Here is a 25006-nt window from a genome sequence, read left to right as displayed (position 1 = left end):
TCAATTCTTTCAAAGAAGAGATATTCATGTCATCTGGTGAAATATTTTGTGAATTTTCTTTGAAGACTAAAAGAATATTTCATTTTTTCCAATGTGCTGTGTAGGGCTGCAAAATATTGGAAAAAACTAACATTGCAACATTTTATTTTTCTGCGATACATATAGCGATATTGAGTATAGTTTTAACAGATGAAATGAAAAGCTCTATTTGAAAGAATTCATAGTTTTAGGATAATTTCTGATGACAATAGGATGTCATCAGAACACATCTGCAGAACGCATCAGCATAAAATGTAATAAACCAAATCACATGATAAATGCATTGAAGCAAAGTCACAAATGAAAAAAAAATGCTTTGGGTTTTCTGGGAGTCTAATAGTATTCAGGTAAAACAAATTGAATAATTAAATGTAAAATAATAACACTGATTATTATTCATTACATATATACTGTTCCTAAATACAATTAATCTTTCTTGAAGTTAGTAAAATGTAAATTTTCTGTGCCTAAATGCTTTAAACTGTCTTGAAATGGGTACACCCTAACAGTCCTTAAAACAAATGATACTTTTTTCATAACTTTCTCGTTAAACAATAAATATGTGCAATACTTTCTCATACGCACTTGTACACAGCACCTTATATCAATATACAATGCAATACCTTCTACATTCGCATGTGTACACAGCACCTTATGACCTGTATATTTATAACAATCTGTACATACAACTCAACATCCAGGTTTCTTGACTGACCGCATCTGTTTAATGTTTATCTTTTATTTTTTATTTTTTTATATATATATATATTTTTTTTTTGTGTTGTCACTTTATGTACACTGGAAGCTTCTGTAGCCAAAATAAATTCCTTGAGTGTGTGAAGCACATTGGCAATAAAACTGATTCTGATTCTGAAACTTTGCAATAACTGCACAGGCAATTTGACATTGCAGATCCTGCGTTGTGACTTGCAAATGTGCACATTGCGATATCGATGCTGAAACTGTATATTGTGCAGCCCTACTACTCAGCACATTTGGAATTTGAAACAATTTGAAATACTCATTAATGGTGATGACATGTCTAATGTTGGATTTACACCAAATGCCTAGCAGCATGTCACTCTAGTTTACTTGCTGGACCTTCACCTTACATGCAATGTTTTGCTCAAGTTGAAAGTCACAAGAAAGTTTACCATTTGTAACCTTGTATATTACTGAATTATTTATACAGTACAGGCTTGTGGTGTTAACTTACATTAGATTGTTTTAAAAACCCTGTACCTAAAATTCCTGAATAGAATTTGACTGCCCTGAAATCCATAAATTACACTTATCCATCACTTTCTTAACTTATCTTTGCTCTTTTCTATATCTATGCTTGTAATTTGTTTATTAAAATTTAACTATAATTACCTTCCCTACAGAATTATCCCAATCAATTTAATTTAATAAATTCTTTCCAAATAGTCATTTTCAAGTTTTGTAGCAAACATATTGCAATATTTATCGCAGAAAAACTAAATGTCCGATTTTTCCAATATCGTGCAACCCTACTTTGCAATCAAAAAGTGTGGTTATAGTGGAAGTTGATGGGGCTAAAACCTAATGAAAACCAAATTTGAACAGTACACAAGGGTTAAAGTCAAATGAAATAGTCATCATTTATTCCTCCTCTGTTTTTTCAAGCTTGTTAAAGTTTTATTATTATGTTGAGCTCAAAGTAATTCAGTCATTTATGGTGAGCTCTGTAAGATGGCATGATGTTGATGGGTTTGTGTGTGTGTGTTTTTTTTAGCAGGTTTCATTGGGTGATGTCCACCATGGTTTACCCTCGTGGCGAGGCTCTAGAGTGGATGATGCAGGATGATATTGTGCTGAATAAAACACTAAAGCGGTGATACAGTGTTTGGAGACACTGCGAGGGGAACATGCTCAACTCCTTTAACACCATTCTGGACTGCAGTCAACCAGCCGGAGTGCAGGAGAAGTCCAGACTGCTGTTGGAGGACCTGGAGGACATTGAGCTGGACCTGGAAGAAGCACAGGTGAAACAGGAAGGTAGGAGAAATTCAGACTGCTGCTGGAGAACCTGGAGGACATTGAGCTGGGCCTGGGGGAAGCACAGGTGAAACACACACACACACACAGAGCTCTCACGATTATGAAATTTGGCTGATGATTAATTCAGTAAGAAATAAGTGTGACTATGCAATTTATCATAAAATTTTGCATTGGCAATTAATTTTCTATTTTGGGGCCCATCCATAAAACCCATATGCAGTTCATAAATCCATAAATATTTGAACATTGACACAATTCTAACATTTTTGGCTCTATACACCAACACATGGATTTAAAATTAAACGAACAAGATGTGCTTTAACTGCAGACTGTCAGCTTTAATAGGAGGGTATACACATCCAAATCAGGTGAACAGAGTAGGAGTTACATCAGTTTGCATGTGCCTCCCACTGTTTAAGGGACCAAAAGTAATTGGACAGAATAATAATCATAAACCAAACTTTCACTTTTTAATACTTGGTTGCAAATTGTTTGCAGTCAATTACAGCTTGAAGTCTGTAATGCATAGACATCACCAGACGCTGGGTTTCATTCCTGGTGGTGTTCCTCCAGGCCTGTACTGCAACTGTGTAGTGATAATTGGATTTATAACAAATATTAACATCAATATTTTGGTATTAATATTGCTATTTTAGCCTCACACGGAGCACCATTTAATGTAGTGATAATTGGATTAATCAAATATTGACATCAATATTTTTGTATTAAGATTAATATTGATATTTTAGCTTTGCACAAGGGTACAATTAATGTAGAAATAACAGATAAAATACTCCTTTTAAATGGGGCACCAGACAGTTTTCCACTGTCAAAATAATTAACAATAAAATGTTGTTAATTAAATTAGGAGTTTATTATCTGGCCAAATCTGAAGGATAATAAGATCGTCTGGCTTGTAGAGCCTTTTACTGCATTGTCAACACAAGGAAGACATAATTGTAATAAATGTGTATTTATTAACAAAAGGGTAAACAAGGGTAACAAAAATAACTAAATGTACAATAAATGAAGTGCATAGGCGAGTCATGAAGGTGATTTAAGTTAAGGTAAACCTTACTCTAAAATAACAAAGAACTGAGGAAGTTTTTGTTATTAATGAATATCAGTTATAAACATCTAATTAATTAGAATATTTTATACTGACACCCACTATGCCAAGCACCCTCTTAGAGGGTTGGAAAGTGGTGTATTTACGTTTCTGCCATTGATGCAGTGGTTGGAAGAAGTTGGATCTTCTTGCAGGTCTTGAAGCATGGAATGAGCAGACTTTGCTCTCTTGAGCTTTGAGAAGAAATAATCTGTAGATTCTGGAACACGCAGAACTGGAGATTTCTGGAGGTGGTGGTTCTGATGTCGGGGACACGCCGACGTCTATATCCTTGAACATAGAGTTTCTGGATATCTGGGACACGCACATTTCTGGAGGTGGTAGTCTTGAAGCTATGGTTTCAGACGCCTTGGAAAAAGCACTGTGAATCCAATTACCAAATCCTTGCTGGAACATGCAGCAAAAGTTCTGATGTCTTTGAGCAATTCAGATAGCCTTGTGTGTCAGGGCTTCCTTCTCTTCCTGTTTCCTCCAAGTTACTTAGTTACAACACCATTCTCGATACAACACCACTCTTGACATCACTCTAGCACCACACATTGTTACAACCACATACCACCAGTCTTGCTTTAAGAGAATGTTTTTTAATACTAAATCCTGTGAGTTGGTCACTGGAGGGTGTCATCCATAGTGTGACCAGCATATGCGTAGTCATAGTCCATCAGTTAACTATTATAATATTTAAGAGTCTTAAATGTTTTCCTATGCGTAATTCACTTTCCCAACCACATATAATTTACCCAAGGCATTATTTGCAATATATAGAGTCTAAACATCACTATGTAATGTTGATCTTTACCCAAGCATTCATTTATAAACATTAATAAGCAAAGTTTTATACAGTGGAGTTTTTCAAGCAGTGCATATTTAATATATACATGATCATTTGAATCTACAGGTATATAAAGTGAAATATTCCATTTGTGTCTTGTGTGTGATGGAGGTATTGTGATCTATGTGTCTCTGTGTCTGAGACAATGTTCATTGGATCAAGAGGCTGTTTTGCAAGTTCTGGGCTCTTAACATCTTTGTCTTTCAGATAAACAAAAGACAGATGATCACTGTCTCAATTGCCACTTTCTGATAAGCTTAAGGACCAGAGTTTAGTGTTAACTCTGCAGCATTTGTTTATATTGGAAATTAATTTCCACAAGTTAATTTCCATAAGTTCCTGACTTTACCGCTGATCACTACAACTGTCTTCAGTTCCTGCTTTTTCTTGGGGCATTTTCCCTTCAGTTTTTTTCTTCAGCAAGTAAAATGCAAGCTCAAATGGATTTAGGTCAAGTGATTGGCCACTGAAAAACATTCCACTTCTTTCCCTTCAAAAACTCTTTGATTGCTTTTGCGGTATGCTTCGGGTCATTCTCCATCTGCACTGTGAAGCGCTGTCCAATGAGTTCTGAAGCATTTGGCTTAATATAAGCAAAATATATTTCCTGAAACACTTCAGAATTCATCCTGCTGCTTTTGTCAGCAGTCACTTCATCAAAAATACAAGAGAACCAGTTCCATTGACAGCCATACATGCCCACGGCATGTCACTACTGCTTAAGATCATGAGCAGTTCCTTTCCTTCTCCATACTCATCTCTTCCCATCACTTTGGTACACGTTCATCTTGGTCTCATCTGTCCATAAGATGTTGTTCCAGCACTGTGAAGACTTTAAGAACTCTAATCTGGCCTTTCTGTTTTTGAGGCTCACCAATGGTTTATATCTTGTGTTGAACCCTCTGTATTCGCTTTAGTGAAGTCTTCTTTTAATAGTTGACACATACACCTACTTCCTGGAGAGTGTTATTGATCTGGCCAACTATTGTGAAGTGTGTTTTCTTTACCAAGGAAAGAACTCTTTGGTTCTGCACCACAGTTGTTTCCGTAGTCTTTCGGTGTTGCGAAGCTCACTGGTTTCTTTTTAAGAATGTTCCAAACAGTTGTTCTGGCCATGCCTAATGTTTTTGCTATCTCTCTGATGCGTTTTTGTTTTTTCAGCCTAATGATGCATGCTTGACTGAAAGTGACCGCTCTTTGGATCTAATCTTGAGAGTTGACAGTAACAGATTCCAAATGCAAATAACACACTTGAAATTAACTCTGGACCTGTTGTCTGCTCATTGTAAAGAGAATAATGAGGGAATAACACACACCTGGCCACCAAACAGCTTAGGAGCCAATTGTCCAATTACTTTTGGTTCCTTAACACAGTAGTTGCCAATCGTTTTTTTGCCTGAGACCCGCTTTTCCTTAGGAAAATATTGTAAGGCCCCCCTTCACATTTAATGATATTATCGCTCATATAAGTTTGACTAAATTGGGTTGCGGCTGGAACATATGCTGGATAAGTTGGCGGTTTATTCCGCAGTTGGGATCCCTGATTAATAAAGGGACTAAGCCGAAAAAGAAAATGAATGAATAAGTTTACAGTAATTATGACAAAAAAATTGTTTTCAAACAAACGGTATGTTTATTACTATATCTAGATATGTTTATGGACAAATAGGAGCCTAATGTAAAATATAAAAGCAAACCATCAGTAGGCCATTTGTGACTGAAAAATGTAAGCCTTGTGCGCGCAAGATGTGCACCTCCATTGGAAACAACAAACTTGTGCAAACTCTAGAAATGTGCAATATGCAAACAACCCCTAAAAGGCAGCTGTCATTCATTTGTAATCTCCATCAGATGATCTTCTTGCAAAGACTTGGTGCTTTCACCATTTTATTTTTATTTATTTTTTTGACAAATGGGTTGCGAATCCATTCCTTGGCAGTTCGTGGGTCGTTCACTGGGCCCCCTTAGCAAAGAAACTTTCCAAAGACGTCTGTTTCTTACTCATTTTGCTGCTAGTGGGTTACATTTGGCCGCTCAAGTGACCAAGATGCAAGCAAGAGAATATGGTCATTTTTCAAAATAAAAGATCGTTCACACTCAGATAATAAATAAAATGGAAATAATTAATGATTTCTTGTGCAGCTTGGCACCAATTGTTCCAATATTGATTGTTGAGGACCACTGAGCTAGGGAATAAAATGAACCAAGGCAACATAAGTCTCCTAATTGTCCACTGCTAAGAAATTTTATAAATATGGCGCAACCCCCCCACAGAGCCCCTTGTGGGCCGGGACTCCCCTGTTGGGAACCGCTGCCTTAACAAGTGGGAGGCAGTACAAGTTGGATGTAAATACCCTCAAACTAAAGCTGACAGTCTGCAGTTAAAGCACATTTTGTTAGTTTTATTTTGATTTGATTGTGTTGGTGTTTAGAGCCAAAACTGTTAGAATTGTGTCGATGTTCAAATATTTATGGCCCTAACTGTATATGTATGTATGTTTGTATGTATGTACATTTGAGGTCAGAATGTTTAACCCTGCTCAATTATTAGCCCCCTTTATATTTTTACCCCAGTTTTCATTTAAAGGAAATAATTTTTATTTTCAACACATTTCTTAACATAGTTTTAATAACTCATTTCTAGTAATTCGTTTGTTTTATATTAGTCATGATGAAAGTGCATATTTTACTAGTTCTTTTTCAAGGTTCTAGTATTCAGCTTAAAGTGACATTTAAAGGCTTAACTAAGTTAATTAGGCTAGTTGGGGTAATTTGGCAAGTCATTGTATAATAGTGATTTGTTCTGTAGACGATCGAAAAAATATTGCTCAAGGGGGCTAATAATGTTGACCTTTTAAATGGTTTTCAAAAAATTCAAAAACGCTTTGATTCTAGCCGAAATAAAACAAATTAGACTTTCTCCAGAAGAAAAAATGTTATTGAATATACTGTGAAATTTTCCTTGCGCCATTAAATGTCACTTGAGAAATATTTGAAAAAGAATATTCCACTGGAGGGCAATTAATTTTGCCCTCAATTGTAAATCTATATTTATATGTATGTTTCTTTATTAATTTGTTGATCTATTATACTAATAGTCCTTTTCACATTTCCAGGTTTCTCAGTAGCGGAAGTCGCCATTGATAAGTAAACATAGAGTGCACGGAATAGAAATAATAATTTTTTTTACAATCCTAATTACTGTAATAATAAAAGAAAATCTCCACAATGGTGTTATCAAGATTTTCAGACAAAGTGTAAATATTGTGTGAGAAGAGAGATTAACATCAAATATGCTGGCCTTCCCATGGACACTGCAATACAAACGCCTTACACAATCAGTAATTTGTTTTTTGTAATTTCATGCAAAGATGATATAATGAATACGTAAATACATAATGTAAAACAATCTAAATATTAGAAACTCTAAAGAATTTAAGATGCTGGTGACCGTATCATAACATTATTTATAAAAGGATCCATTATACTGGAAATCCAGTTATTATCTATATATAATGTGAATGTCTGTGTGTTGTCAGGTGATCATAGGCGTGTTGGGAGAACCAGTTGCTGCGGTAAAAGTTGGACAACACCCAACACAAATTGTAGAAGAGCAAACAGCATCACGCAGCTGGAGGAGGAGAAGCACCTGGAGTTTATGAACCAGATTGCGCTCATTTATCAGGTAGCTGACGTGCACTTGATTGGTTGGGAGGCAGCTGTGTGCACTGGTTGGTCAAGTGCCTCATACCGTGCCCTCACAAAACATGCAACGCAACCTAATCATGTGTCGCAGAAATAGAAACGGTGTCTAAAATCAAAATTCTCACACAACACAATGAAGTGAAGTCACACAACGCGTCATCACGATGGTTAGCACAAAAACTCCTTTTAACTCCGAAGATAGCTCTTATTACGTGTCGCGGCACCGTATCGTGCAAAGTTAGGACACAGTGCCAGGGTGCTCTGATTCGTCAGGTTGCCTTGTGTGCTCTGACTTGTCAGTTGGACCCTGGGTTTTCTGGTTGGTCAGGTGGCCGTACGCGCGCTTATTTTTTGAAAGCTGATGTGCTCTCTTGATTGGCCGGGTGGCCCAGGGTGCTCTGATTGGTCAGGAGGCAGCTGTGTGCACTGGTTGGTCAAGTGCCTCACACCGTGCCCTCACAAAACATGCGACGCAACTTAATCATGTGTCGCAGAAATAGAAACGGTGTCTAAACTCGAAATGTCACGTCATCGCGATGGTTAGTGCAAAAACTCCTTGTAACTCCTTTTTTTAACCAAATAATAAGAATACCTATTAAAGCTCGTTAACCTTATTGGGCTTTTCAGTGACTACTGTTGTTGGTTTGCACTGAGTCACAGTTCAGACTTCAATATTCAAACTGTTTGCTAGTTAATTTATTTTGAAGATCTGAGGTAAATTATCCGACACTGCTTTCAGTAGTATGGCAATAAATGTTCGAGCTGTGAACCTACACTGGTCTCACGTTTCGGTTATGATTATCATGCCATCAATTCAGTTCAATTCAATATCACGGTTCATGATGCTTTTCATACACAGTTTTATATTTTCTTCACAGCAGCAATTCTTATATTACAATATATATGTACATTTCTATTTGTATACAATTTGTAATACAATTTTGTCCTTTAATACAAACAGTCAGGTAAATAAACTTAACCTTTAAATACCTTTAAACAACACAAGCATTTATAGTAAATAATAAAAACAAATATAAATATCCCGCTTTTTTCTGATCCTTGTCTACCAAGTTCTCTTACACCCCTTTGATTGAACACATGCTCAAAAGAAAGGGCTTCGATTGGCTCTGCGCTGCGCTCTTCTCAGATGAGTGACACTGATAAACAGCAGCGGCGATCACAGCTGATAAATGATAGACATGGTGGAGAAAACTCTGCAGGCACACGCTCGTGTCTGTATCCAGAAGTATCACTGTAACAGCAGAGAGGAGAGGAAAAGTCACACCCAGCAGGTCAAATGGGCCACAATGAGAGAGAGAAATGGAGTTACTTGTGGTAACTTATGGTACTTTATTCTCTCAATTGCAGGGAAATAGGGGCTTCTGCTGTAAGTGTCAGTGAAAGACTGTCCAGCAAACACGCAAACAGTGAATTGTGCACAATTTCTGCGTCAAGCAGTTGGAGCGTTGTAAATATTCGCGCTCACCTCCCTCGCCATAGTAAGCTACGGCGACATAGCACAAATGTGATAAATGACGTCAGTACATAATAACCGGTTATGATTATTACTGAACCAATACCGAATTGTCCACGTCTGCATCACCGTGCACTGAAGAAACAATTAATTTTGACACCCCTAATAAGTGTCATGTAAATTGCCATTGAAACTCACACTATTAGCATTTATCACTTAATAAAGCAACTAAAGTGTACCTGAAGTGGTCATTGTCACAGTTTTCTGTTGTTCAGGGACAAGAAATAGAAGCCATTTCTAAAATAGAATTTTTAAGTTTTGGCTAGGACAAACTCCTTTTAATATGGAAAAGGTTCCTTCTATTGCGTGCCATTGCTTTTAGTTAGAACACTGTTTAAATCGGCCTATGAGCTCTATAATCAGGCATGCTCTTTTTGGTGTTATCATTTTGGCAACCTGCACTTGTGTGGAGTCGTCAGAGGAGGAGCTGAGTGAAAATGTGTTTTGATCCAAGAGCGCAATACCTAGTTCTACCACTGGATGTCAAACTTGCGTACTGCACCTTTTAAAGTAGAGCCCATAGCCTTACACAAGAAAGGTGTTTCCTTTTATGGTATTTTTTTTTTTTTTTCTAAACATTTTTTCTGGTAATCACTTCAAATTAAAAGCTTTAGAAAAGTTGAAAGATTGAGGTCATCTTTTTTAAAACTTTTTTTTTTTCATCCAATTACTCTCACGGTTATCACTTCCTTTTTTTTTTAGGCGGAACATCAGTTTCTAAACCATCTGGACGAAACCTTCATCCGCTCACTGTGTGTCAGTCTTGGGTTGACATTGCTGATTCAGATCAATGGGTTCAGCTGGAGCCGTCAGTCTGTAGAGATGGAGGTTCAGAGTTCAAGATCAGGACTCTGAAGGGTCAATTCTAGAGCAGCAGGACCAGACTCCGATGAGTCCGATGGAGATGTCACTCTCCACTACCGGGCAGTGGATGGAAATTTTCTCAACGCAGAGCTGGAGAGGCCGTCAAGCTCCTCAGATATATCTTTCCAATCTGTAGAGCTCATGCGTTATCATGCCTCTATATGTGCTGTCAAGTAAAATGACATCCAAGCTCACATTATTAGTAGTTAACAGTGATTAAAGCACATGAGCTGTGCCTGAGGTGATCATTTACATAGTTTACCCTGTTTTTCAGCTGTAAGAACTAGAAGCGGCTTCTAAAATAGAAATTTCAGGTTGGTCAGGACAAAAACTCACGCCTGTTAATGTGGGGATGTCGTCAATCTTGCAACCTATACCTAGTTAAACCACTGGGTGTCAAACTTGCGTACTGTGTAAAGGTGCTGGTCATATAGTTAGAATATCTTTATGAAGTTGATCTATTTCACTAATTCCATTCAAGAAGTGAGACTTGTATGTCTGTGGCACTGCTCAGATGTTACGAGAGCCCAGGTTGTTCTGACAGTGGCCTTTAGCATTGTTGGGTCTGGCATTTTGCATCTTCCTTTTCGCACAGTTTGAAACATTTAACTTTAGCGTTTAATTGATTAAAATAAAAATGAGAAATGTCTTATTTATAATATCTTCTCTGTTTTATTTACATTATACTGTTTCCATCACAGACTTTTGAAGATGTTTGAAGGTAATCAGGCAAAACCGTATCACTGTCCCACATAAGTAATCATAAAAAGCATTTCAAGTAGTTATCTTGCACATTGTGAATGATTTTCTGCTACTTAACAGGTTGAGTTCAAGTGCATCAAATGAGAGCTGATTTAAAAGGGAGTGGAACATGTAATACTAGAGAGTTAATGTGAAAAGTCGTTAAGCGATTTCGGTGGAAGTAACAAACTGCTAGCGTTAAATGTTTCTATCAGTTCTATATCTTATAAATGTAAATTGTCACTCTTTGAAACACTAGCTCAGGGGTTCCCAAACTTTTCAGCCCACGGCCACTAAAATGCCACTGACTCACGACCCCTACTATTTTTCAGAGGTGGTTAAAACATAAATGTTAAATGCAAGGGCTCATGCACACACACACACACACACACACACACACACACCTATATGCCTATAAACGATCATATTCACAACACAAACAAGTGTAATCTAACAACTATATAATTGTTAATAGTCATTTATTCCATTTAATATGAACCTCACCTAATGAGACTGTCAGCACATCGTTTGCAGCACAAGTCTATTCTTGTTTAATTTTTGAGACCACCATTTTGAGATCATTCTCCATCAGGGTTTCCGCAGGGTCTTAAAGTCTAAATTCTAAAATTTAAAAATCGAAATTTTAGGGCTTAAAAAGTCTTTATTTTGCTGCTCTAGGTCTTGAATATGTCATGATTTCAGCTAGTGGAGCACAACATTTTTAAGACTCGAACGAACCATTTACGCGGCATCACGTTTCATTTAAGATAATTATGAATCACTTTGAAAAGATTTTGTCTGAAACATGTACGACTGTACATACACCTTTTATCTAAAACTAGATCAACAATAATTCTTAGCTAGAGATTGCAACCGCAGTGGGAAAGGAGGAACGTTTTTGTTAAAAAGTTTGGAAAAACCTGAGGGATACGTTTGTTAAAACAAAAAGAGATCATGGCAAAAATGACCCAGGTACACAATCACAGAATGTTTTTCCACCATTTATAGGTTTTAAAATGTAATAGTTACAAAACTATAATTAAGGAACAAATTATTTCTTTGATAACTGGAAAAGAATATTTGAATTTCTCGGTTTACAATATTCTAATGCCCTGTTTTTCTAGGCTTTATTGATGATAATCGTCAGGAATGTTTGGATCATTATTGCCTTTTTAGCATATCAGTAGACGACAGAAACTAACCAGCGTGAACTGTAGAGAGGGCAAAATAAAATAAAGTCAGGATTTTTTTAGTAAGTACTTTTTTTGTTTGTTTTTATTTTTTCCATAATTCAATTCAATTCACCTTTATTTGTATAGCGCTTATACAATGTAGATTGTGTCAAAGCAGCTTCACATAAAAGGTCACGGTAAATAGAAACAGTGTAGTTTAGTTTGTAGTGTTTAAGTTCAGTTCAGTTGAGCTCAGTTCAGTGTGGTTTAATAATCACTACTGAGAGTCCAAACACTGAAGAGCAAATTCAACGATGCACAGCTCTATAGATCCCAAACCATGCAAGTCAGTGGCGACAGCGGAGAGGGAAAAAAACTTCACTAATTGGCGAAGTGAAGAAAAAAAACCTTGAGAGAAACCAGGCTCAGTTGGACACGACCATTTCTCCACTGGCCAAACGTCTTGTGCAGAGCTGCAGTCTCAGCGGCAGAGGCTGGAAGCTGGCCTCAGCAAAGACTCATCTGTCTCTGGAGCGTCACAGGAATCAGTCTCATGTTCTCCACTCCTCCATGACCACCACAGTAGCTGCTTAGGATACGGCCTGGTCCAGGATATTGAAACCTTGCGATCATCTCGTCGTTGGTCTTGGATCGAATCAGTGACTCTGCATAGTCTGAGGGCCTCGGGAAGAGTATCCCCAGGTGGAAATGGAGAATAAAGAGAATAATTAGCGTAGCTGCTGTTTATAGTGTATATCAACAAGATGCATAACCCGTGTGGAAGCCCCCTAAGTGGTGCACTAAGTGTATGCTTTACTGAACAGATAGGTCTTTAATCTAGTTTTGAATTGGGAGAGTGTGTCTGAGCCTCGGACGTTATCAGGAAGGCTATTCCTGAGTTTAGGAGCTATAAATGAGAAGGCTCGACCTCCTTTACTCGACTTTGCTATTCTAGATACTAACAGAAGCCCTGAGTTTTGAGATCTTAAAGAGCAGGTTGGATTGTAGCGAGACAGAAGGTTGGCTAAGAAGCAATATTTTAAATTCAATACGAAACTTAACAGGCAGCCAGTGTAAGGAGGATAAAATTGGGGTGATCTGACCATATTTTCTGGACCTGGTAAGAACTCTGGCAGCTGCATTTTGTACTAATTGAAGTTTGTTAATAGAAGATGCTGGGCAGCCAGCAAACAGAGCATTACAGTAGTCCAGCCTAGAAGTCATACAAGCATGGACTAGCTTTTCTGCATCTGAGATGGATAGCATACTTCGTATAAGAATATAATTGTAGAGCAACCCATGTTTTGTAGTAATATTTATCTTTAATAGGTAGAACTGTCCGAGATATGAACAAAAGCAAGTGATGCATCAAAGTTTGATTTAAAAAAATCTTGAATGGTAATAAAAATCTTTATAATCATTAAAATAATTTATTAAAATAATATAAATAATTAGTTTAAAAATCTTGCGTGATATTAATGATATGACGTATTCTGGAAACTTCCTACTTCTCTGTTTATCCATCTCTCTTCACAGTGGCTTTCTTTTGACTACCCCTGTCATTTTAAAGAGTCTCGTCCAAGGTAATGGCAGTCAGCAAAGGTGCGCGATGCGGCACCAGGCAAAAGTATAAATCAGCCTTAAGATGTTTGTTTGTTTTTTTTTCCTGTAGTTCAATGATGCATCTGACCTGTCTTCAGTACTCTTCAATTTGAATACATTTATTTTGCCACTAATTTTGTGATTTTTGCATTTTCTCTTTGTTTTTAATATTGTGTTCTAGGTCTTATATTTAATACTTAATAGTCTTAAAAAGGTCTTAAAGTTTTAAATTTGACATTAGGATATCTGTTAAAATTCTGCTTCAGAGGTGTCTTAGTTCTTCGTGGCATACATTCAACAAGGTACTAGAAATATTCATCAGACATTTTGGTCTATATTAACACTATAGCATCACGCAGTTTGTCGGCTGCACATCCATGATGTGAATCTCCCGATCCACCACATCCCAAAGGTGCTCTATTGGATTGAAAACTGGTGACTGTGGAGGCCATTTGAGTACAGTGAACCAGTCTGAGATGATTCGCACTTTATGACATGGTGCGTTATCCTGCTGAAAGTAGCCATCAGAAGATGGGTACACTGTGGTCATAAAGGGATGAACATGGTCAGCAACAATGCTCAGGTAGGCTGTGGCATTGACACGATGCTCAATTGGTACAAATGGGCCCAAAGTGTGCCAAGATAATGTCCCCCACGCCTTACACCATCACCAACATGCCTGAACCTTTGATACAAGGTTGGATGTGTTGTGCGTTCATAGATGCTCTTCTGCATACCTCGGTTGTAACGAGTGGTTATTTGAGTTACTGTTGCTTTTCTATCAGCTCGAACCAGTCTGGCCATTCTAGAAATACTCGGACCATTCCATCTGGTACCAACAACAAACATGCCACATTCAAAGTCACTTAAATCACCTTTCTTCCCCATTCTGATGCTCGATTTGATCTGCAGATGATTGATTTGAGCATGTGTACATGCCTAAATGCATTTAGTTGCTGCCATGTGATTGGCTGATTAGAAATTTGATATTCAAATGTGCAAGGTCAACAAAATATTTTGTAAAGTAATTAATAACAAATATACAGCATATTAATTACAAATGAGAGCACAGACATTTACTATGTTACAAAATGTATATTTTTCAATTAATACTGTTTCTTACATTGTGTATTAACAAATGAATCAAAAATTCATCCATTTGCATATTAATGTGCATTTAAATGCACACATATTAAATGATCAGTGTTGACAAAATAAAAAATTCTAAAACAATAAAATAGTTTAATCTTATAAAATAGTAATATGTATTATAATACAATAACATTATAACGTTCAAATAATTAATAAAAGATTTTCATAAGCACCAAGCATCTTATAAGCATTTACTTTTAACATCTGTAATAGTAATCCATAATATTACTGTGTTACTATATTTAATTTGGTGTTTGGCCACAAATGAAGCTTTAAAGAACATAAGAAACGTCTTAAATAGTTCAGACTTTAGCATTAGTTGAATCAATGACTTCAGTCAAAATAAAGGTTTTTAAAGTGCATTCCTTTGTACAGGCAGCTAATTTCTAATCCCCCTCCTTCTGCTCAGCTATTTAGCCTGTCGATAAACTGACCCCAACACTAACCTCTGCTGACCTCGTCTGATTGACCCAATCATAGAGCGAAGACTTATGAGGGTTTTAAATCTTAAAGGGGAAAGTGCTGGTCAGAGTGTGCCACGCTTTAATATGAGAGCTTGTGCTAAAACCAACACTTCAAAGACTTTAGCTCAGTGCTTAGTCTACATTTCATTGAAATAAGTTTGAGTTTAATTTTAGAACGTTCATGGTGTTTGCATCATTATTGCTCATGTAAGGTATATTGTGGTGGTTGTTGTCATGTATTTAAAAATAATTCCTTGCACAATGTTGTAGTATCCATTCCAACAACTGTCTAAAAAGTTCAGAGATGAGCTGAATTCAGAGGAAAGAATGCAGGTGAAGGTTTTCCTGGGGTTCATGAGATCCTTCATCTCTCAGGACCATCAGCACTGTGGCTGAAGGCTTCGCTCTACACTGGGAGTAAGAACTTATCTGATATTTCAATACAATCTCACAGCAATTCCCTACTTTTTTCATTTAGTGGCTAATTTATTCGTAAGATCATGTTCTTACATTTTATTACAAACTGTTCACCTCCAAATGAAGGTTGGGTTTAAGGGTACAACTCATTTTAACAATCGTACATTTTCATACAAGTTAAATCGTATGAATTTATATCAGTTAGTTACTTTTCTGCCAATAAATAATACAGATACATTTCCTCGTAAAATAAGACTGCATATTTTCCTTATTATGATTGTTATCGTTTAATCAGCCATTTGGGCTGCTGTCTTTTGAATTTGCCATTTGTAGGAGTGCATTTTGACAAAGCAAACTGGCCACAAAAGCAAAGTAGGCCTGACCATTTTCACAGATTTCAGGGTTTTGTTTACCATACATTTAAAGTAATATTTCACATTTAAACATAATGCATTTGAAATCTATGTGATTTTCCTTTTCTGGTTCTGTTTCTGTCACTTGTTTCTTATAGTCAGCTAAATGTCTGTTGAAGGAGCAGTATCAGCAGATACTAAGCAGACAGTCTACTAATATTCAAAGAGAATTAACATGTACAGTGGGTGACACTTCAAAAGGACCATTAGCGTCACGAGTGCCACCACCGCAGCACTAAAGGATTAAGAATGTGTAATAGCAGTTCGCGACTATGTTGACAGGGGGCATAAAGGGTCGGAATGCAAATGGACAGAAATATAAAGTAGCTGTAAATACCCTGCTATTTGTAAATGAAGATAAAGGAAATAAAGCATTATTATTACTTCATTAATCATTAAAAAATTATAACAAGCTTTATTATTATTATTGTAAACTTGTTAAGTGCAATGAGGATTCATTTTAGAATTAAAACTGTAGTTGCAATGAAGCTCTTAGTCAAAAAAATGTGCAATAGGGACCGTCAAAATAAAGTCCTACCAATGTGGAAAACATCTTTTGAATGCTTATTAAATTGAATTATTTGCACTTTTGTGAAAAAAGATGAGATATGAACAAAAGAAATTATATGAATCAAATATATATGGTAAAATATCTTAAATTAAAAAATAATATATATATATATATATATATATATATATATATATATATATATATATATATATATATATATATATATATATATACATACATACATATATATATGTGTGAGTGTATGAATATATATATGTGTGTGTGTTCACGCTATGCTGAAACATACACATCACTTGTTCTTGATTGCAGCAATGATTTCAGCAAAAACAGTTACATATGGTTAATTAAACTGCGGACACTGAATACTAAGAATGAAACGTGAAAGTGTAAGTTATTAAGGTAAAGTTGGTTTTATGTTCACACATTCATTCAGTGACAACTTGTGACACACTCCCTATATTGTTTACCACGGCACTTTGAATTTTCAGTCTGCAATAACCTGCAAGACTTGAAAACAACATTAACACTGTTTATTTGACTGTGAACAATGTTGTACTTTGATAGTCATTGGCTGCTAATATGATTTCGCTATTTAGAGTTTGTAAATAATACTGTTATGAAATTATATTATTAAGGAGAAAGTCAGAATGTGCCAATATAAAACCAACTTTACCTCTATGTGTAAGTTCACATACCCTGCCGTACAGGGGCCTGTTTCAGAAAGGAGGTTAGGTGAAAACTATTTTAACCCTGAAATGAGAGAAACTCTGAGTTAAATTACCTCTCTTTCAGAAACAGGCTTGAGTTTAACAAACCTGCTATTTTGAAACGGAAAACCCAGAGTCAGTTACCGTGGTAACTTACTCTCTGAACCTAACCTGGTCAGGAGCAGGTTTTATTCTCTAAACTCTGAGTTTCCGTCGGTCTCCTCCACTTTTTTAAAGACGAAGCGGTATTTTTCGCCTTAGCCTTGTGTTTCCACCCACCTATTTTAATGCTCACACTGTAAAAAAATGGATGTGATTTCGATGGTAAAAAACAGTAAAAATCCGTAACCTGTTTAACAGTATGTTTCCTTAATATATACAGCAAATAACAGTAAATTGACTTTCCCAGAATTCCCTGCATGACACATCACTTTTTATGCTTTTTGATGCATTACTATGGACCTTTTAGTTGTTTCCCCATCAGTTATGTATATTAGAGATTTATGTTACATCTAATGTTGATAAACAATGTTTATTTTATGACTTTAATTTTATGCGTGTTACCATATTGGTGCAAAAAAAAAAAAAAAAAAAAAAAAAAAAAATATATATATATATATATATATATATATATATATATATATATATATATATATAATGTGAAATATATAATATAATATTGTCCTCATGGCAAAGACTAGACAAATTAGTTAGCAGAAATTAGTTTATAAAACTGTTGAAAACAAAATCTGTTAAACAACACTTTTACGTATTTCATGCAATACCATTTATTTTTACTTCACAAGTAGGCTAAGAATTTTGCCTTCAGTTGTATTTCCCTTTATACCTTCTAATGCCCCCTATAGAAAGTCTGAAATTACTATAGAAATGGACCACATGTTCAATAAAATTCACAAATTCTAAAGACATTCATAGCCAAACAAACAAACAAACAAACATTTGTCATGACTTGTCACTCAAAAGCATCTTGCTATAGCTTCTTAATTTATAATGTAGCCAAATGAGATTTCTTGAAAGCTTTCTTGCTGTATTTTGGTCATTCTTTAAACATTCACTACTGTTGATTTTATGGATTTATATTTTAAATACACCCTTTTAAGTAATGAGCTGTTCGTCTTCGGTGATTGTGACCATCTTTTTGTAAAAACAGTGATATTTCAATTGCATCCTCTCCCACAATAAAAATACTATAGTAATTATAGCAATGCAATAGTGTTTTTGAACCATATTATAAAAATAACCTATTTAAATTCTGTAATTGCTCTGGTATCACGACAACTATAAACATAACCCAATACTGAAAAAACATGTTCAAAAACACTAAAATATTTACTATAAATGACCATAGTATTTTTTCCATGAGGTCATTCGTCCGCGATAAAAAACGCGAACGCGATCTCAACCACTTGTGACGTTTCCAGGTGGCAAAACAGCAGATTCGAAAGCGTCCGACTTCTAATGTATTTTTTGAGCTCTCATTTTACTGCAGCCACCTGCTCTCGTCTACAATGCAGTCAAGGCGAGGCGCACCTCAAACGAGCCTAATGTATCAACCCCGCTGTTGTTGTTACGTAACACAGAAGCAGTAACGTGCGCTCTTGCGTAACTCGCAATCTGCGCGCCCCCGTTTCACGCTCGCTCGCGCTTGGCTGAGCATGCGCAGTCGCGTCGGGGTCTATCCGCCATTGAGACACACGATCTCAGATGGAAATGGGTCAGAGGCAGTGACACAGACGACACTCACGTTTCTTCAGTCCTCGTGCTCGTAAGTTTGACGGTGACCGTTTTTTAAGCAGAACGTCTTTTTACAGTCTGTTCACAGTGGTGTTCTCCCGTCCCCGAAAGGCGTTGATGGACCCGCACAGGATATTTTAGTCGCTGTCTAGGGCGAGCGAGCGAGCGTGTGTTCCCGTTAGTGGGTTAACGTGAAGTGAACCGAGCCTGGCTCTGCTCCGGGGGCAAGTGTGCCTGCAGCAGCTCAGCGTTTGATGGATCCGAGAATCGCCTGGTTTCAGCCAGAACAGCGCGGACCGGCCAACAACCTGTGGATGCACATCTGGGACACGACACAGACCCTGGGAAACCTCTACTTTAACAACAACTGCAACACAGCCAGCGCCAAACTGACGACCAACGGCGACGGTGCGTCGAACAACGCGGCCGACAGCAGCAGCGGCAGACCCAAGGACCAACAGGGCATGTCTGGGTCCAAACCCGACAGCGAGGTCTCCGAACAACAGGACTTCATCCCTCTGGAAGCATTTAACAACATTAACAGCAGCAGGCCGGGCAGGGTAGTCGGCGGAGGGGGGCAAGTGGGTGGCAGCGGGGTCGCAGGAGTAGGAAACGAGTTACCAAGCAAGAGGAAAAGAGACAACAAGGCGAGCACCTACGGCTTTAACCGGAGTCTGCTGCTGACGGACGGGGCGGAGGACGGCTACGCGGGCACTCCGTGGAAGAGCAGAAACTACTCGGACGGCATTGTGGGGTGAGTGCAAAAGCGAACTTTAAATTTGTGTGGGTGTTTGGATGATAAGCCCGTTGCAGGGCCTGTTTGTTTGCTCGGACTCAGCAGCTGGCCTACACACTTGACACTTGGCGGAGGGTTATTCGGTACGTGTTAAACATGTCTTGACCTGAGGAACATGGCGATGGATCTGCGACCATCTATTCACTAAAATAACTATCAGGTTCTCGCAGGTTTACCAGTGGTTTGACACACGAGACGTTTCTTCACCATATTTGGCATGTCTGGAGTATCCTTGCAATCCTTCCATTTAAATGACCTGCGCTGGCTTGTCAGCTGCTCTCGAGTCTCTCTGCTGGCCCCTAACATCACAAACTCTCTCAAACTTGGTCAGCTTACTGTTATTCAGCATGCTCACCAAAGAAAAAGATTTATCTGATCCACTCAACTCCTTGTCGTTTCAAAGCTGTATTACTTATGCGAACACTAAATAGATATTTTGAACTAGTTTGACCACCAATGTATGGGCCAAAAGCTAAACTAAAGAGTGAGACATCTTATTTCATGTTATGCTGAAGAAAGTCTTACAGGTTTAGAATATCATTAGCGTCAGTAATTTAGAAAACTGCCTTTAATTACAGCTTTACAGTCGTCCATGATTAGGCATATCACATCACATTTTGTTTGTATCACAATATATGTTATTGACATAAGCTAATGGCAACAACAAAAAACAAAAAATAAATTTTTGTGTCCATTACATTCTCGTTAGGGATGCTCCGATCAGGTGTTTTGGAGCTGATACCAAGTACCGATTCCTTGTCATGGTGATCGGCTGATACACAGTACTGATTCTGATGCTTCAAGTTTTATATAACTATAACATTGCATAAAGCACTTTTTCCCTAATACTTCATTGGAGATCTCTCCTTTCCTAGAAGAATAAATGTAGGATGTTGCTGCATATAATCCCTTAAACTTTCTCTTATAACTCTTAAGTGTGGACATGTCATGGTCAGAAGCAGCTTTACATAAAATAATAGAGGAGACAGATTAAAAAAAATTGGTAAAGGAAATGACTAACAGTAGATTTTGCAAACATTTCAAATTATGGAAGAAGAATTCAACATGTCTCTATCAAGAAAAGGTTTGGAGTGCATATTTGATACAAGAAAAGTTAAAATGGAGCTTCCTCTACTTTTAAATCTGTAAACGAACACTTGCAATTAGTTCATGTAATCGGCCAGATTAGTGAGTACCTCTCAAGTCATAAAATGTTATTATCGACTGATACTGATCTCAGGGCGAATGGTCAGAGCATCCCTAATTTTTGTATATACAATTTTAGAGTAAACTACTCTATTAAGTCTTCAAGCATTTGGTTTGTGATTAACCCCACTGTAAATCTAACAATCTGAATATTCTTAAAATACATTCTCTAAGTTTAAATTATAAAGAATTTGTAAAAGTATTTTCATGATCATGATCACAATATATTGGATTAATGAAATCTGGCACATCTTAACCATGAGTCTACATAAATGTGTGGTTTCTGTCACAATTCCTTAGTTACTGTAGCTGTTATTGCTACAGTAGGTTATGTTATGTTTTACAGTAGTATCAGTTAGTGTTATGGAAATTGCTATTACCTTTGTAAAATACCAGATAAAATAATGTGATTTGTGGAAGTGTAAAAAGTCAAAATGACAATAATATTAATAATCTAGAAGATTAAGGATTACTTATTGGCATTTGTGGATTGTTGCATATCTTGAAGGATCTTAATCAATTGCATGACTTTATACTGTGAGACTAACCCCATTTGGAAACCTCCAAAACTGTATTAATTACTGTAATTTCATAGAGTCACGGTACTATCGTTATTGCCTCTATTAATCATTATCGGTCTCCCATTCACTCAGCCAGTCAGTAATCTACACCTTGCACTTTACGCTCAGGTTACTCAACAATTGTAAGTCATGATGACTTACATTTCTTTCTTTCTTTCTTTCTTTCTTTCTTTCTTTCTTTCTTTCTTTCTTTCTTTTTATGAACTAGTGATTTTTACTACCCTCATCATCACAATGATGGCTGCAACTGTTTTTGGTATGAATAAAACCACATAAGATGGCCATTTATTTTCGGAACAACGATCTGCCTTTATTTTTGTTACACTTTAAATGTCGACACAAGCAATTTTCAAGCTGAAATATATCATTAATAAATCAAAGAATGTATCAGTTTAACTGAAGTATCATTAAAATATATTGTAATTGAAAAATGATCATTGCACACACAGAACCAATGATCTTTGTTTCAGTTCATCAGGCATGCTAGCGTGATGGGATTAGTTTTGTATATTTTGCTGGTTTAGAATTTTTTTGTTTCAGAGTTGTTGACAAAACTAATGAGAGAACTTTAAACATATCTTGATTTGTACTCCAAAGTTAAATGGAGAAATGTGATGACCGAATTATCTTTTTGACTCTTTCTTTAACGCCCAATATATACTTGTGTATTTGATTCTACAACCTTTTAAAGTTAACTCCATTTGCTAGCTTGCACAAATGCACACTACAGTAGTCAACCTTTGAAGTTGCATCATCACCTTTCATCAAAGTTATCCTATAACTATTGAACAACACACATTCTCGTCTAAAAATCTGTGAAAAATTTGATCTACTTCAAATTTTTACTACTGTAAAAGAGTTCTGGGCTCTTTTTTTATGTTTTTCAGAGGTTGTGCGAGCATAGTAAGCAACAGTTCTCTCCAAATGAGGGGATCTTTAAATCTTCTCACCCACAAGTTCTCATTAGCACACTTGTCTTCAGTGATTTAGCGTTGTTCTATCTCCTTTGCTTCTTTTCTGACCCTGAAACAGTTGCTGATTCATTGTTGACACCTTTTTGACAAGCTGGCTAGTGAAAAACAAATGAAACCAAATATACTGTCTCTATGTACTTGGCACAGAAATCAGGCATTGTGTGCACAATAAGTAAACTTATATGTGTAAAAATTATAATATTCTTTGTGCTTTAGTGTGGACCAGTGTCTTGAATGAAAAGGAAATCTGCAATGTCAAGCCATGATATTCTTGAGCAAACAAAGGTGTAAAGACTATGTTTTAACAAGGTTATTGCATTTCCTTAAGTACAACATCTAGCATGTCATCAAGGACAGTTGTCAAATTAAATGAGGTACCATTTTGATTAAAGCCTGTGGAAGTGGCCTATTCTGGATCGTGTAGTGGTGAGATGTTGAATTTAGGTGTAATGGGTGTGGTGGTGGTAGTAGTGGTTTGGTTGGTTTTGCAAATGCAGATTGCCCTTCTGTGTGATATGTGCAGCAGCATGTGGAGCCCAGAGCAAAGTACAGCCTGCAAGCCTTATCCTCATTTATAGTAATGTTAGCAGAGTGTTTGCATAAGAACATTCCTTTGTGATTACTCTAATACACTAGTCTTCACCTTACAGACCTCCCCACCTGATCCATCCTCACGGTTTTTCTGCTTCTTGAATGAATGGACTCCTGTCAGCTCAGTCTCGTAGATGTGGGGCAAAATGTATGGATTAATGCGCAGATCACCTCACACTACTGCTTTGTATTCAGGGAGCATGTCTGAGATGCCTTAAAGATTTTAATCTCATTCTGTAGAGAGACCATTTGTTGTGTGTTTTAGTGAAATGCACTTCCTGCCTACTGAATATTTCCATCCTACAGCTTAGAGATATTATTTTCTTATGTTAGTTGCCTAATTTTCACACTATAATCCTTTTCTGCAATCTGTTTAGAGGTGTTTTTGGAGTGTGTGTTTGTAAATGGAGAGGTTTTTCCGTGTTTATATTTTTCATGTGCTGAGCAAGTCCCTGTTCTACCCTAAACTTCCCCCTCCCAGCTTGAAACACGATCCCCATACCTGTGATGTCACAGTGCTTCCAGCCAATCAGAGTAAGCGGAGCTCCTTTCATCTGCCTGACAGCCATGCTGCAGTGAGATGAGAGGGGAAATCCTCTCTCCACGCTCAGTTGTGCTGCTCCTGAATTTTTTATTCTGGGTCTTCTGGATCTTTTTTCAGAGTCCGATGAATTCAGTCTCTTGAACAGCACTTATTCGATGCAAATAAGGATATTTAGTTACACACAAAGACGCTGCTCATTTGGATTCAGACATTAACATTGATTTTTGAATAGTTTTTGATTGTGTTGGGATTTTGAAGAATTGCAGCTTCATGAGAATTATGTATATGTTAGTGATATAAGGAGTTTGTTGTTTACTCATGAAAAAGGCCAATATCCAGAATTATTAGCGACACCGCTACAGCTACCGCCAATATACACGAGGCAAATTTCATTTTTGCTCTTTGCTTAAAATTACGGTCTCGCATGTTGCAGGTAGACTGTGAATAAACACTTTCAAATATTAAGATAATGGAGAAATGTAATCGTTGATTTTTTTATTATTTCAAATTTTTTTTTAGAGTCTTTGAATTGATTTGTTTCTCCTTTTCTATTTTAAACAACACTGATAAATCCACTAGTTATTCATAAGATACTGCATTGCACAATTTCATTATTCTGCTTTTGGACTGTCAGCTTTCTCAGCTTGGTGACAATAAGTGGTACAAAACTAAAAGATTTTTAAATGAAAGTTATGAAAGTAAAATAACATACTTGATACTTTAAATTATTAATAAATATTTGCTGGCTATAAGAGGCTATATTGCAAATTAAAAATTTTTTCTTCGCATGACCTGTTAATTTGCATAAAATTCAGTCTAGAGCATAGATCTCATACTGGATTCCTGGAGGGCTGCAGCCTTGCACAGTATTAAGCTGCGGTCACACTTGACTTTTCTTCCCATAGACTTCCATTAATACGCAAGCAAATGCGTCAGACCGGAAACGCAAGGTCATGCGTCAAGTTTCGCATGTCGCTGCGGTGCGAAGTTCAAGCTTGGTGAACTCTGACCTGCGAAATCGCATCACTTGACTGCGTGAGACCAATCGAGGATCAAAACATGAACTCTCCGGACAGGAATTTAAAACATGGAGCAAATCGCTGGCTTTTTTAATGTCTAAACATCTTGTTCAATCCCGCCCCTTTTTGCAGTGCCGTACGACAGAATTTCGCACACACAAAGCCCAGTGTGACCGCAGCTTCACTCTAACCTTAATAGAACGCACCTGATCGAA

General features: G+C 36.9%; 1 protein-coding gene and 1 long non-coding RNA gene across 3 annotated transcripts in view; both read left to right on the top strand.

Moving 5' to 3' along the window:
• The first annotated feature begins 1802 nt into the window (after nucleotides 1-1802).
• LOC130232106 (uncharacterized) lies at nucleotides 1803-12132 on the top strand. Its single transcript, XR_008838089.1, has 3 exons — nucleotides 1803-2125; nucleotides 7562-7707; nucleotides 9964-12132. It is a non-coding gene; the product is annotated as an uncharacterized LOC130232106 (long non-coding RNA).
• Nucleotides 12133-19013: 6881 nt separating this feature from the next.
• The window catches only part of tent4b (terminal nucleotidyltransferase 4B), a 32087-nt gene continuing 26094 nt past the window's right edge, over nucleotides 19014-25006 (top strand). For both annotated transcript variants that reach the window (XM_056461806.1, XM_056461805.1), the window contains exon 1: nucleotides 19014-19834. In XM_056461806.1, coding sequence (XP_056317781.1) covers nucleotides 19335-19834 — 500 coding nt within the window. In that variant the 5' untranslated portion in view covers nucleotides 19014-19334. The remainder of the gene's footprint in view (nucleotides 19835-25006) is intronic.

This window comes from Danio aesculapii, chromosome 7, assembly GCF_903798145.1.
Source record: "Danio aesculapii chromosome 7, fDanAes4.1, whole genome shotgun sequence".
NCBI lineage: Eukaryota > Metazoa > Chordata > Actinopteri > Cypriniformes > Danionidae > Danio > Danio aesculapii.
The sequence above is the reverse complement of the archived record's forward strand: the minus strand, read 5'-3'. Positions and strand labels throughout refer to the sequence as shown.